The following is a 15,195-nucleotide window of genomic DNA, read 5'->3' as shown; positions in this document are numbered from 1 at the left end:
TGGGGCGCACTGTCAGTGCATCTCCTAAGGCCATGTTTACCCCTCGTCTGCGTCAGTAATACGGTAGAGGCAACATGATTCCCTCAATTGCTTGGGGATTCTTCCCATGCGAATGAGGGAACGCCCTCTTAGAATAGCGCTGGCACTACATGTGCACAATCTCTATCAGTATTAAGATAGGACCATCCGTGGCTCCGTCTGTAATACCAAAGTGCCTTGAGGGCACAACAAGGGGTGCATTCACACCTGTAACGCTCCCAGGGCACATTCCGTAATATGGCCCCTGGTTGTAATTTCCCAGGCAAAGCTGTGTGTAATGAGTAACAGCTCACCTAAAATAGGTGCAGTCTCTATTTGCAGACATTATTGCTCATGCGGCTATAGATTGGCTGCAAATATCACCATTAGCCTGGCGCAAATGTTATTAACGCCTGTTATTTGTACTTATCTGTAAATTACATAATTCAAATACTTCTGTGAATCAGGTCGTCGGGTTTTTTTGCTCCTGGATCATTGATCCTATCCTGATCCACCAACGAAGAAACCCTTAATCTGAATTTCATTTTATTTACCTTTTTCATTGGGAAGTTATCAAGCGCGAATCAAGACCTCAAGAAATGTAGAGTTTTAGAAAGGATCACATGGCTACATTTCACATCAAAAAAATCGAAGTATTTTTCAATAAATAAAGCTGATAATAATACGGAAGCACTTCGGTTGATCAAGGAAGGTAGAATCTTTGGGAATTGGTCTATAGATCATCAGCCAGAGCAACTGGTTGGAAATGATTCCATAATCTGATTACAGTGGAACTAAGAACAATAACTGGATAGTGTGTGTAATGGTGGATTTATTTCTGGAAAGAAGTGTATAGTTCTTTTAAGAACAGGATAGAGAATTTGGACATTATAGTTCCATGAATGAAGTTACATTGGGGTGGAAAGTCCCAGTGTGCCTTAATGACTCTAACTATATGTATTAACTGTGAAGCCTGCCCACTCAGTAGTCTTTGCCGTGAAGGCCCCACAGTTCCGAATTACAGAAGCTGCTGCCTGGCCCCACCATTATGTGAGGTCGCTGTTTGAACACATTCCATAGTGGAGGGAGCATTTCTCCACACTCACATCAGTGATTTCTTAATAGGACTAATACATGTTTCCATTACAAAGCATTCCAGACTGAGCTGCCATCCACGGGTGGGCTAAGTGTAGATCAAGCATGAGCTGGCCTCTATTTGGTGCTGCCCTGTCAAGACAGTTTCTAGAGGGCATGAAGGGTCTTCGGGACTACATCCACCCTTGTAGGAACACCTATATCCCCCGGAAAGGCTGCACATCCTGCCGGAATAGTAGTATATCGGCATATGGACAGACCAACTGTCCATATGCCCACAGTAGTCTAGACCTTAGCCAGTGAGTGCAAAGCCGCACAGCCTGGTAAAGCAGGATGGGTTCAAGGTGACATACCCCTGAAACACTCAGTCAAATAACACTTATGTCAGAGAGTACTTTTCATGTTATAAATAAGACTAAATGCCCTGCAGCAGACAGCCCTGTGCATCCAGAGATGCCTTTGCCTTCCTTGACCTCTGTTCCACCTAGAACCAGAAACACAGCTTTTTGAGGATCAATGACATATCTGAATCTGTTTCTTTTCTACTTGTCTACATGAAATTGTCTCAATGCCTCATCAACCGAGACGTGAAATGAACAGATGAGACCCAGTCCCATTATGCACTCTTAGGGTCTGATTTAGATTTTGGCGGACTGGTTACTGCGTCACAAAAGTAACAGATATCCCATCCGCCAAAATCTAAATCCAGTATGAAATAAGGGCATTTATTTTTCGACGGACGGGATATCCGTCACTGCTGAAATCTAAATCAGGCCCTTAATGATCACAGTTAATCCCCATGCCAGAAATGTTTGCAGTAATATACAGATATTATGCCATTCTAAGCTCCCATTTTCCTAAAAGAACTGACCAATCTTTGTTCTTCATAATGTTATCCTTTAAAAAACATAAATTTTCCACCATTACGTTTTAGGCAAGACAACAATGCTGAAGGTTCTAACAGGAGTCAGTAACGGACTCCGCCCCGGAACTGACGAAGAGTTTATCGCCATACCAAGCACCATCCCCCAGCGACATAGTCTGGTGCAGCTCATCAATCTGTGTTGGCACAGCGACCCAGATATTAGACCCGCTATCACTGGTAAGCCAAGAAACATATCAACACTAATAGTCATAAAACACTGATTCGTCGTTTTGTCTTTTAGACATTAAGAAACACAGCATTTGGCATACAGTATGTTTAGTACATATTAAGACACCTTCTCCTTCATGTGTAATAGTAGCCGGTAGTCTGTGGGTTTGCAAGATCTAGGCTAACACTGGTCCTCCTGTTGTCATCCTTTGATAGTGCTTTAATGCCTTGCGGTCCAATGCGCTTTAGAAATACTAAAATAGAAAATAGAATAGTCAGGAGTTGCTGCTATGCATTGTCGCTGTCAAAAACATCTTTATTTTGTAAACAAGGATGGCCATTAGAGGCACAATCGAACAGTGCCACAATTGCTTATGCTTTTAAGTTTGCCATTTCATAAATCACATTTAATTAGAGACATATCAATCAGTTACTGTCCTGGAAGAATATTGGGATTCCAGCGGTTCAACAGGCAGAAAATCCTTACACGGTTTATAAAGATGAAGGGCCTCATTTATGAAAAGTGTTGCATCGCTGTGTTAAAATAGCGATGTAACACTTTTCACTGCCCCCTCCTTACAACACCATGAATGTGCCGTATTTAGTGTGCGGTGCTCCATGTCGCAAGGATTGACAGATGAGTCAGGAATCTTGACGTATCTGTCTGTGCAAGACTCACGCATTGCTGGAGTTGTGTCGTAAGCATGGCGCAACTCCAGCAATGCATGGGGGAGGCCTATACCCATTTCACTGCATCACCCATTTCACTGCATCACCCTTATGCCTGCTAGGAGCATAAGGTTTTGACGCAGTGGCGTCCTAGAAGAGGTGCAGTGAAATCTAATAGATTTCACTGTACCACTTTCTTACTGGGTAACGCCCACCCTGCATACATTATACCTGACGCAGGTATAATGTGGTGCAGGGGTTTACAAAGTGACACATCTGCCTAGATGCATCACTTTGTAAATAAGGCGCAACATGGTGCATTATTAACGCTGACAGTGCATCAACAGAGCGATGGACCAGCGGCATAAAAGTACTGCAAAGGGCTCAGAAATAAGTCCCGAAATCATTATGACAATAAAAAGCTACATAATTTATGACTATTCCATTCTATACTCTTCTGTGTTGAACCATGCCTATGTGTTTTTGCATTTTCTTCCTACCCCCAACCATCCTGTTTTTCTACTTCGCATTCCACCTTAAGACGCTTGACTCTTGTCTCCCTCCTCTTTCAGACTGGCTGCTCTGAGCTTTCTAGACTGCGGGCTCATTCCTACCATACCTTCTACAGATTATGCAACAAGATTGCACAATCTCGGATTACTGTTAAACTTGTTTTCCAAAAGTCCTGTTTTCTCAGACACCAGATGACCCACCCAGAACTGCCTTCCTTTATAACAATGCTTTAAAAAATTTCAGTATAAAATTTTATTGGAGTTCTAGCTCATTATTTTACAAGTGTCTTGGAAGTTTGATCACATCGACTGTTTTTTTTGTTCTTTTTGAAATTCATCACAGATTGCCTCCGATTTCTAAATTTGTTTTTAACCTTCAAGGCACTGCTATTCGAGTTGCAGTTCCAAGTTGTGGGGTTGCATAAACTTGTTTTAACGAACAAATGCAAATATTTGTCTATAAGGCCATAGCAGTGAAAAGAATCGCTACTATATCTTTCCTCCTGACCTTACAGAGTTCAGAATATTAAGTTTCCGTGTTCAGATCCAAAGACTTGTCACCTTTCATACTTGTCATTCGTGGAAATTTTAAAATAAAATCTTTAGGGTCTTTAGAATGTAATTTGCAGCAGGGTGCCTCTCCTGCTCTGACTTTCCTACAGACTACTCAAACATTGTTGCACACCAATCACGGCTCCCTTAAGGCATCTTTTTAAACCAAAGATTCCAAAAAAAGTCAAGTTCACTTTTAACCTGTTGATGCCATGAATAACAAGTTCTTTTGTGCTGAGCTTGCCCACACTGATTCATCTAAAACCCGCAGCACCATTGTAGGGAGGGATGCCCACCCAGCTCACCATCATCAACTTAAATGCCAGATTACACAGTGTGAAGAATAAGCAGACAGCCCAATAACAACTGCTTAAATGAAGAAATTAAAATCATTGCGCAGGCACGTAGGCACCCTGGGGAAGATCACTTATTTAATACATACAAGCAAGCTCAAAAAGCACTTCGATAAGCAATATTCTCAGAGAATAATAAGCGCTCCGAGCGGTTCTGGCTAAAACTGATACATGCAGGTTAAAACCATAACCCAAAATCTTATTGGCCGCTTGTTAATTCGAAAACACACAGTCAAGGAGGACAAAGTAGTGCAAACATCTCTGAAGTTGAATGGGTATCCTTTCTAATGACCCACTTTGAAAAACCAGAAAAGGAAGAAGGTCCATCGGCCAAACCTCTAACTTTGGTCCCTCAACTCAACTTATGCCAATCGTTAGGTACAATACATGTTGGGACACCTGAGCAACCCGAAGATTTAAACATAACGATTCCGTCGGTAACCGACACCAAATCGCTGCTCTAGCACGAAGAACTGCCTCATTGGGTTCCCACAACACTAGAAACTCTAACGAAGAGAACGGCATGATTTATAACCCGAGGGCCGCTCAGACGGAGCCCCCGGGCAAATGGTCTACCCCAGGCTCTGTACAAACAGGACACCGATTGTTGGGCTAAACAACTGGCACCCTTATTTACTTACTGCTGGACCAATCAGGTCTTGCCGGAATCTTGGCGTGGTGCCATTATACATCCCATTTACAAAGGTGGTAAGAGATCAGATCCGAAAAATTACAGGATGATTACTATATTGGACATGGAATCCAAATTCTACACCAAGTTTCTCCTTCAAGACTTGCCATCTTGGGCCACAAAAAAAACATCTTACACCCTTCACCAGACAGGATTTGTGCCAAAATCAAGTACCATAACCAACCTGCTTGCAATATCTGTCCTGTTGGATAAAGCGTCAGTGTCAGGAATGCTAATGCATGGCTGTTTTGTTGACTTCAAGGCCGCTTTCGATTGCGTGCCCAGACGCCAACTATGGCTCAAACTGCGGAAATAGGGGATCCCACCTGTGCTTTTACAAGCCATTATCGAGCTACACACTAATACATGGGTCCGTATAAAACTTGGAGACGGATCCTATATCTCCAGTAAAATACAAACATCATGTGGAGTAAAACAAGGTTGTGTGCTGGCGCCCCTTCTTTTTAATCTTTTCATTTCCGATCTGTCAGAGTCACTTGACAAAGTCAACTCTCATCCTCCAAAACTTGCTGGGGTAAGAGTTAGCAATTTACTGTATGCTGATGACCTTGTCCTGCTCAGCGGCTTGCAGAGACTACTTGATCGGCTGTCTCCCTATACCATCGAAAATGAATTGGAAATTAATTTATCCAAGACAAGGGCAATCACCTTTGGGTTAAGGAAATACCAAGGTGGCGGTTGGCTGTTCAAGGGTAAAAGTATTGATAGGGCCACTTCATATAAATACCTGGGTGTTCACATGGACAGAAGGGGTTCGTTCTCAAAACACAGAGACAAGGTATAAGCCAAAGCTTTGACAATCCAGGTGGCATTTAAGAACCTCTCAAGGCATTTGTCCTGTCCAAGCCTGCCCCTTCTTATAAGTGTCATGAAGGCAAAAACCCTCAATTACCTCACCTACAGTCAGGAGATCATGCAAGGGAAAGACAACAGCCCTGTGAACAAAATAATAACAAGAATCTTCAAACAAGTGCTTAGCCTTCCAAAAACCGCATCCCTCACTCAAATACGACTTGATTTTGGTCCCCAAGATCACCAAGCGGTAGGGGTTGGAGCATTCATTAGGTTGTGCAACAAGCTACGTACTTCCAGAGAAGGAAGCTTGGAGGCTTTTTTGTGGCAGGAAATTTCAGCCGGCCAGCTTGGGAGATCGTACAGGCGTTATCTAGAAGACTCTTTATAACTCCTGGATGCAGAAGAAATCTGGAGCTCCAATCCATCGCAGCAGGCACTCAAAATCTACGTCAAAAGAAACCTCCGCTTCTGGTCCTTTCACTCGGACAGAGCCCAACTGGTACACCGTAACCACGCCTGGTCAATCATATCAGAGTTTAAGCCAGGGGTTGTGGCGCCTCATATGTCATGCACCTATTCTGTGATGTGGAAAAAAAGATTTCTGTCCCTCAGAATGGGTGAATGGCCATTCTTGTATCACCTGCCAGGTTGGCGCCGCACAAACACCAATATAACGTGCAGGGGGTGTGGGAGCAGCAGGGAAACAATCGAGCTCATGGTATGTCTTTGCCCTGCACTTCTTAATGATCGAAAGATCTTGCTAAAGGGCGAATGGAACAAACTTGGCATTCGCACTTGTCGACGAGCTATCCTTGCATCTATGAACCCGGACAATACAGTGCTTAATATCCGGGTCACTAAGTTTGACACAAGAGCTGTAAAAAGGCTTATAAACTGCGAGAGACAGCAAAATAACAACTGTTAATCCATAACGGGGAGGCCTAAGTCCGATGTTGTTTTGCCAATCTATTTACTTCATGTTAATACTTGACAGTGGTTGAATATGGTATTTTGCACATTGTTTACTCACTGTCCTCTGTGTTGTGCAACCCTGGAACTCTTAATTATTATATGTAGGGGTTCTACTTATTTACAAATAGAATTGCACTATTAGCGCTTAGCTTTCAGCTTTTTAACAATGACTAATGTCTTGTCCCATGGCATAGTCGACACCAAACTAGAATGGATCACCAAGGCTCTTAACTGTTTCTTAACTGTTTCTTAATAAAAAAAGGACCAATTGTCTAGATGAAGTTTATATTTTAACAGCATGAACAAATAGAGATTATTAGGTTTTTAAATAATTATTTATTGTTGAATTTCACACCTTTCTAATAATCATCATTTGCTTGCAACAGTATTAATGTATTAAATGACCGCATTTAGGCGGCTTCTAAAAAAAGCATGTAAAGCATAAGCAAAGACACAGTAGCTTAGTTAACGCATGTTTACTACCCTATGTGTAAATAGTTTAGCAATTGTCTGATATACGTTTTTTTGTACTGATCCATACCTATTATTGCATTGATTTTTACTAATCAAACAATAAAAAATAAAAGACAGACAGCCCTGTGTCTCTGCAGATGTTATTTGTGGAATAAAACCTCACAAACAAAAATTGTTTTTGTTCGGTGCTCCATCTCTTACGTTATTCCCTGTGAGGAGCTCTTTACACAAAAGTTGCTTCATAAGCAAATTACAGTTTTGTCCTCCTCAGACATATTTGTGAGTGTGCTGTTTTGAGACAGAAAGTTAATTACTTGAAGTTCTTGTAATGTTGGATCCATATACTTTGAATCTCAAGTAGATGTTTCTCTATTTTTCTTTTTCTTCTTTTTTTCCCGCGTTTTACAAAACTATGATACCACTCACATTTCTTTCTGCTCATTGACAACCATTATTCGTCTGGCACGCAAATGCGCAGTCTTCTCTATACATATAGAATTTTCTCCGACTCCTACTCCGTTATTTAAAATTCTGCGCTTTCCTTTGGGTATATCATGTTCAGCTCAACTATACCCAAAACACACAAGATGATGGACGGAATGTTGCACAATGGCAAAACATTCAACCCCAGTCACAGATCTGGGTTTAATCCATCGTCATGTTGCTTACCAAGCCACCCCAGCTCAGACATGGCCATATGCAAATCAGTCTTGACCCTGTGCCTCATGTGAACAGTCCAGCCCGAACTGCCAAGCCATGTCTTCTCTGGACCAGAATCAAGCATCCTAGGACCGGTTTCTGGCTATCAGCTGTCTTCAGCCAGGATAGCTTGACTCCAGTGGCTTAGTGAGCACGGGACCAACGTCTGGGCATACCCTTCCCACATAGGGTGAACAGCAAAACACACAAGTTGATGGACGGAATGTTGCACAATGGCAAAACATTCACCCCCCCCGTCACAGATCTGGGTTTAATCCATCATTATTTTGCTCACCAAGCCACCCAAGTTCAGACATGGCCATATGTAAATCAGTCTTGACCCTGTGTCTCATGTGAACAGTCCAGCCCGAACTGCCAAGCCATGTCTTCCCTGGACCGGAATCAAGCATCCTAGGACCGGTTTCTGGCTATCAGCGTCTTCTTTGTTCTGCATTCTGTCCATCAATTGTTATTTTTGCATTTGTCACCCCGAGTGGGATGGGTATGCTCAGACGTGAGTCCCATGCTCTCCACACTACTGGAGTCAAGCTATCCTGGCTGAAGACGGCTGATAGCCAGAAACCGGTCCTAGGATGCTTGATTCCGGTCCAGGAAAGACATAGCTTGGCAGTTCGGGCTGGACTGTTCCCATGAGGCACAGGGTCAAGGCTGATTTGCATATGGCCATTGTTGAACTGGGGTGGTGTGGAGTGCAAAAAAACGATGGATTTAGGCCCAGATCTCTGTACTGGGGTGAATGTATGACTTTGTTCTGCATTCTGTCCATCAATTGTTATTTTTGCATTTGTCACCCCGAGTGGGATGGGTATGCTCAGACGTGAGTCCCATGCTCTCCACACCACTGGAGTCAAGCTATCCTGGCTGAAGACGGCTGATAGCCAGAAACCGGTCCTAGGATGCTTGATTCCGGTCCAGGAAAGACATGGCTTGGCAGTTCGGGCTGGACTGTTCCCATGAGGCACAGGGTCAAGGCTGATTTGCAAATGGCCATGTCTGAACTGGGGTGGTGTGGAGTGCAAAAAAACGATGGATTTAGGCCCAGATCTCTGTACTGGGGTGAATGTATGACATTGTTCTGCATTCTGTCCATCAATTGTTATTTATTTATTTTTTTAAAGACCTTTATTGTACATTTCCAATATTGACACAGTGTATGTCCTACAACCCCGTGGGCCGGCTGTATTGGTGACACAATGCGAATATCATTATCTGATTGACACAGCCGTTTAGCCGACAACCCTGGGGTCCGGCGGCGCATTGAAACACGGTGTACAAAATTCAAACAGATCACTTGACCGATATCTCAGAGGCCTATGATTTTTTTATTTTTTTGTTTTTTGTTATTTTCTTTGGTGTCTCAAAACCTGTAAACAAACCTATACATTAACAGTGCACACGACCACAGTTCCACAAGTAGTTTGCATATGTGTTGTTTTAGGATCACAAACCACATGTACAGCATTTAGTATGAAGTTCCTCAAAGTACCACACCTCGGGTTATAAGGTAACATCTTTAGTCCCACCCCTCCTCTAGCTCCACATCAGAGCCGGCCTCGTCATCTTCTGGCAATGGCTCACACAGGTCTCCCCTATATGCATTCCATGCAGACCAAACCTTATTCCATTTACGCGGGCAGGCTCTTTTGACGTATACCGCCCGTTCCGTAAGCATTAGCAGGTCTAGATTCCTGCCCCATTGTGCTAATGTGGGCAGGTCTGGCGCGCCCCATTTTTGCGCTATGTCTCGTTTAGCCACCATGATCGCCAATGTACCCCATATCAGACCATACCTAGACAGGTCTTTCGGCTCCCAGATGTTAAGTAAGCATTTACGTGGTTCAGGAGTCAAGGATACGTTCAGTGCTTGTGACAATGTGCGCATCACCTGACGCCAGTAGTCGGCTATCAGGGGGCAGTCCCAGATGGTATGGAGTAATGTACCCTCCTCCCCGCATCCTCGAAGACAGTAGGGGTGCGGAGCTCTCTGCAACTTGTGTAGTGCGGTTCTCGTATAATATATACGATGTAAGATTTTCAACTGTACAAGCCTAAGCCTCGCCGAGATGCCCACCTCCCTCGGGGATGCCAGCGCCTCGTTCCATTCAGCCTCATCCATGTCTCCCAGTTCTTCCACCCATCGTTCGCGCAGTTTCAATGCAGGGTCTATTAGGTTGTTCAATAATTTTTTGTAGGTAAGGGAAGTGGCACTACATTGCATATAGTCCGTGAGTAGTCTATCCTCTAGCGGTGAGGATTTCGGGATCTCTGTGTCTGGAGGTATTGCTCGTAGCAGTGCGTGTCTTATCTGCACATATCTATTGGTTTCATTGGGTCCTAAGTCATACTGCTGCCGGAGACTAGAGAATGGCACCACAGTTCCCTTGTCCCACAGGTCTCCCACCGTGGATATGCCTATATTGTCCCACTGTGTAAATCCCTTGCAGTGTCTCAGTTGTCCTAATGCCTTAGTGTCTCATAGCGGGGTAAGCTTAGTAATGATACCCTCCCATCCCAGCTTCGCCTGTGCCGCATGCCATAGCAGAGCTGTGTGTTTCGTGGGGCCTAGCAGTCGCGCCGCCTGAGCTTTGTCATAAAGCACTGAAAGCATACTGTCCGTGCCCAGTGGATTCCTGTCTGCCCTATATGCTGGGTCGTCTCGGGGCGCATGGAGCCAGTGGTTGATGATTTTTAGTTGGGCGGCCCAGTAATACAATTGCAGGTTTGGTAAAGCAATCCCCCTTCAAACCAACTCCTGTTCAGCTTAACATGTGCAATGCGTGCTGGCTTGTTGCTCCATAATAGGTTGGATACCAGCGTCGTAACTTGTCGCAAATAGCCCGGGGGGACCGGGTAGGGTGAGTTTTCCAAGGCATAGAGAAACCTCTTGAGGGCCATCATTTTGTATAAGGCTGCCCTGCTGAGGAGCGTCAACGGCAACGAGGCCCAGTGTTTGATGTCACAACGGAGTCGGGCCAAGGGTGGAGTCAAGTTTTTGTCAAAAAATTCTGATTGGCTATCGGTTATATAAATGCCAAGATATTTGAATGAGGACGTGGTCAGCTGCAGTGGGCAGGCACCGTCAAGTTGAGGCGCAGGCCCCCTCAGGACATAAATGACCGATTTTGACCAATTAAGGGTGTACCCCGATGACGCCCCATAGTCGTCGCACAGCGCCAGTAGGGCTGTTATACTTCTGTCCATGTCTGTCAAGTACACCAGCATGTCACGGCATACAAGGACACACGGTCCTCCCATCCCTCTTTCCAGCTAATGCCCTTCAGTAGTGGTGTGGTTCTAAGCAATGTCGCCAGCGGCTCCAAGACCAGAGCAAACAACAGAGGGAAGAAGGGGCAGCCCTGTCGGGTTCCCCTCGCTAGTGGGAATGTATGTGAAATGTGACCGTTGCCTGTTACGTGTGCCACCGGGTTAGCATATAAAAGCGGTATCAAAGACATGAATTTGGGGCCGAAGCCCATGCGCGTCAGGACCGCAAAGAGATGACCCCATTCCACCATGTCGAACGCCATTCTGGCGTCCAAGGAAAGGATCACTGCTGATTCCGTTAATGACTTGGCTCGAGCTATCACTCCATGTACCCGCCGGAGATTAAGTGCAGTGCTCCTGTGCGGCATGAAGCCAGACTGATCGAGATGGGCCATCAATCTTGTGGCCAACAATTTCGCCAGAATTTTAACTTCAACATTAAGGAGAGAAATCGGGCGATACGATGTGCAATCCGACGGTGGCTTGCCAGGTTTAGGAATCACCACGATTGTGGCTGTCCGCTGATCCAGCGGGAGTTCCGTCTTCTCCCGACTTTCCGTATACATGGCCAGCAAAGGCGAGCAAAGGCGGGCCGAGTGTGTCCGGCATCATTTTATACCACTCAATAGGAATCCCATTCGGGCCTACCGCTTTCCCTGACTGTATCGCCTGGATTGCTAGTTGAATTTCCTCAATAGAGAGATTGACCTCCAGATCCTGGACCGCTTCTAGTGTAAGTGTTTGGATCGCTATGTGGTTTAGGGAATCCATCGCCATACCCTCTGTAATTTCCCGACCTGGGGTGTAGACCGTCTCGAAATGGTCCGCTAGTGTGTCCACAATCTCCTCTGGGTGTGTCTGTATATGGCCTGTATCAGTGTGTATCTGTTGGATGCCTCTATTGCTCCCTCCCCTCTTTTCCAACCAGGCTAGCAATTTTCCCGCCTTGTCCCCCACCTCGTAAATTTTGTGGGCTGTGGCTAACATATGGTTAAGTACCTGCAGTCGGAGATATTCCTTATGCCTCTGTTGACATAACTGTAAAGTATGTGCTGTGTCTATTGTGGGGTCTTACACACCTACCGTTCCAGCTCTAAAAGTTCTCATCTTTGTGTTTTTTTTGTGCCCCGTAATGGAGGCCATCGCTTGGCCGCGGAGCACTGTCTTGTAAGCTTCTCATAGGGTCGAGAGGGAGCTCACCGAATCGGCGTTTTCAGTAAAGTAACACTTGGACACCGTCTTTAGAGCCTTTTTGATACCTGGGAGTTTCAGAAAGTTAGGATATATGGGGTATATCCTTTTACGAGTCCTTGCTCGACTGAGTAACGTCAAGACTACCGGGGAGTGATCTGATACACCCCTGGGCAGTATTTCAATGGTTTCCACATCATGCATGCCGTCCCCCAGCCCCAAGAAGTAGTCTATACGCGAGAGGCTGTTATGTACAGCCGAGTGGTAAGTATATTGTCTCGCGGTCGGGTGCTTTTGACGCCAGATATCTATCAGACCCATGGCTTCCAAGAAACCATGAAAGCCAGAGGGGCCAGGTGTATGCATCCTCACTGGGAATTTATCTACCGTTGGGTCAACCACTGCGTTGAAGTCTCCCCCTATTAAAGTGTCTCCTGCCGGGAGACTGAGCAAGAAGTCTCCTAGTGCCGGTAGTGCCACTGTTTGAAGCGCTGGCGGGATATAAACTGAGATAATGGTAAGGGGCCGACCCTCCCACTGTCCATGGATCGCCGCAAATCTGCCCTGATCGTCTACTTTGTGATGCAAAAGAATGAAGGGGGAGGTCTTCTTCAACAATATGCCCGTCCCCCTGGAACCAGAGGTAAACTCTTAGTGAGCCACCATCCTGTATCCTCTGCGATCTAACGCCTGACGCGCTGTACCTGTGAGGTGTGTCTCTTGCAGAAAGACCAAATGTGGGCTCTGGCGCGTGAGTGCCTGCATCACCAGACCCCTCTTGATCCTGTCGCCCAGTCCTCGCACATTCCAGGTCATCACCTTCAGGGGAGGGGCGACTACGCGCTGCAGTGTGCCGTTATCTGTGGTATCTTGTGAGTGTCGTGACATAGGGAGGTCGTTTAATTGGGAGCCCCTGTGTCATCCCTAGTAGTGCTGTAAGTCTAGTGCCCCAGCGTTCGACGGGCGTGTAATGGCCATTTGTAGGTTTTGTGGCATAGTGAGGTGGTTGACGTGGGAGCTCCTGCGTCACTCCCGTCAGTGCTGTGGATTCAGTGTCCCAATGGTTCGTGCGTGCGTGTCTCTCGTCGTGTCGTGTCCAAACATGCAAAACATATATCATAACAAACAAAACCCCGTTCCCCACCCCCCTCCCTGCCTCCCTGCTACACGGACATAGAACCGCCCGCCTCCCCAACTTAGCAGAGTGCTCATTCCCGTCCCAACCCAGTGTACTTGCTTGTGGGGAGAAGAAGTTCCGCGGTGACAGCGGCCCCATCTGTCCTCCTCTGCGTCTTCCTGATCAGAGTCTAGGGCAACACGTCTACCATGTTAGACTAATATCGTCAAGGCCATAGCCAACGGGGTTCTAAGGAGTCAGACTTGCGTTCCTCTTCGCCCAGTCCCTTCTCAGAGACATTGTCCTGATTGTTCCCGGTTGATGTCGGCGAAGTCGCTCGGGCCTCGGTTTGCTGGTTGCGCTGTCCCCTTCCCGTGCGTCGTGGCTCTTCCACTTGTCTCCAGCCATCCAACCACTCTCGTGCAGCTTCGGGTGTGTCGAAGAACCATGCTTTGTGATTATCTACCACCCTCAGTTTCGCCGGGAATAGCATCGAGTAGGGCAGTTCCTTTCGCCCGTAGTGTCTTTTTTACGTCTGTGAAGGTTTTCCTTCCCCGGGCCACCTCAGCTGTGTAGTCGGGGAAGAAGGCAAGTGTGGAATTGTGAATTTTAAGAGGCTGCGAAGTCCGTGCCGCCTGGAGTATGGCATCCCTGTCCCGGAAATTAAACAGTCTAGCCAGCACTGGTCATGGTGGGGCCCCCCGGTTTCGGTACTCCACCAGGGACCCTAGGAGCTCTTTACACGGAAATGAAATGGGAAAGTCCCTTCAGCTGCAGTTTGGTCTTAATAAGGTCCTCAATATATAGATCCATTGCTCGCTTGCCTTCCGATTCCGGTATTCCCAGGATTCGCACGTTATTGCGTCTGGAGCGTCCTTCCTGATCGTCCAGCTTCTCCTGTAGTTTCTTGGTGACTGCTTCCATACGTTCCATCGCCAACTGTAGTTCGGAGGTATCCTGGACCAGGGACTTCGTGACCACTTCCACTTGTGCCACCCGTTCCGTCACTTTGTGCAAGTCTGCTCTCAGAAGGCCTACATCCGTGGAGATGGATCCTACCGTTGTTTGGACATTGGACAGCTTATCCATTAGATCCTCCAACGTTACCTTCTTGGCCCCGTCCCCCTCTGAGCCCTTCCCCGTTGAGGAGCGACCCTCTGGGTGCCGCGTGCTGGCCTTTTCGTAGGCATATTTATCCAGCTTCGACTGTGCCATGCCATTCCTTGCGTGCCTGCCCGCCATGGCTGTCACCGTCGCTGTGCCACTGAGCGTGGCCCAATCCGCGTCAACAAGCGATCAATGCCAGGAGGTCCGGAGCCTAATCCAGCAGGGATAAGGTCGGGACGCGTAATGAGAGGTCCGCCTCGGTATCTGGGTCAAGACTACGTCCTGTTGCAAGGCTCACGAGGCCTTCCGGTGCCCGTCACTGCGATGTGGCGTTAGTGCATGCCCCTTCCGTTCAGGCGTCTCTGCTTCTTTGCAGCATTGCCCTTGGAATGGTATGCGCACTGCATTCAAGGTGTCCCGTAGGGCAGAGCGTGTAGCAGCTCACCTACCTCCCGGCATCCAGCCCATACAGTTCCACTGCACTGCTGGTGTGCACAATGGCCCAGACTGGCTTCTTGTTCACTCCCGGGCGAGTTAACGGCAATGCCAGG

General features: G+C 46.6%; 1 protein-coding gene across 5 annotated transcripts in view; it reads left to right on the top strand.

The window, feature by feature from the left end:
- The window catches only part of LOC144797752 (receptor-interacting serine/threonine-protein kinase 2-like), a 405,518-nt gene that overhangs the window by 330,706 nt on the left and 59,617 nt on the right, over positions 1 to 15,195 (top strand). For all 5 annotated transcript variants that reach the window (XM_078668511.1, XM_078668512.1, XM_078668508.1 and 2 more), the window contains one exon: positions 2,048 to 2,215. In XM_078668511.1, the coding sequence (XP_078524637.1) occupies positions 2,048 to 2,215 (168 nt within the window). The remainder of the gene's footprint in view (positions 1 to 2,047; positions 2,216 to 15,195) is intronic.

Source organism: Lissotriton helveticus, chromosome 12 (genome assembly GCF_964261635.1).
Source record: "Lissotriton helveticus chromosome 12, aLisHel1.1, whole genome shotgun sequence".
In the NCBI taxonomy this organism is placed as follows: Eukaryota; Metazoa; Chordata; class Amphibia; order Caudata; family Salamandridae; genus Lissotriton; species Lissotriton helveticus.
The sequence above is the reverse complement of the archived record's forward strand: the minus strand, read 5'-3'. Positions and strand labels throughout refer to the sequence as shown.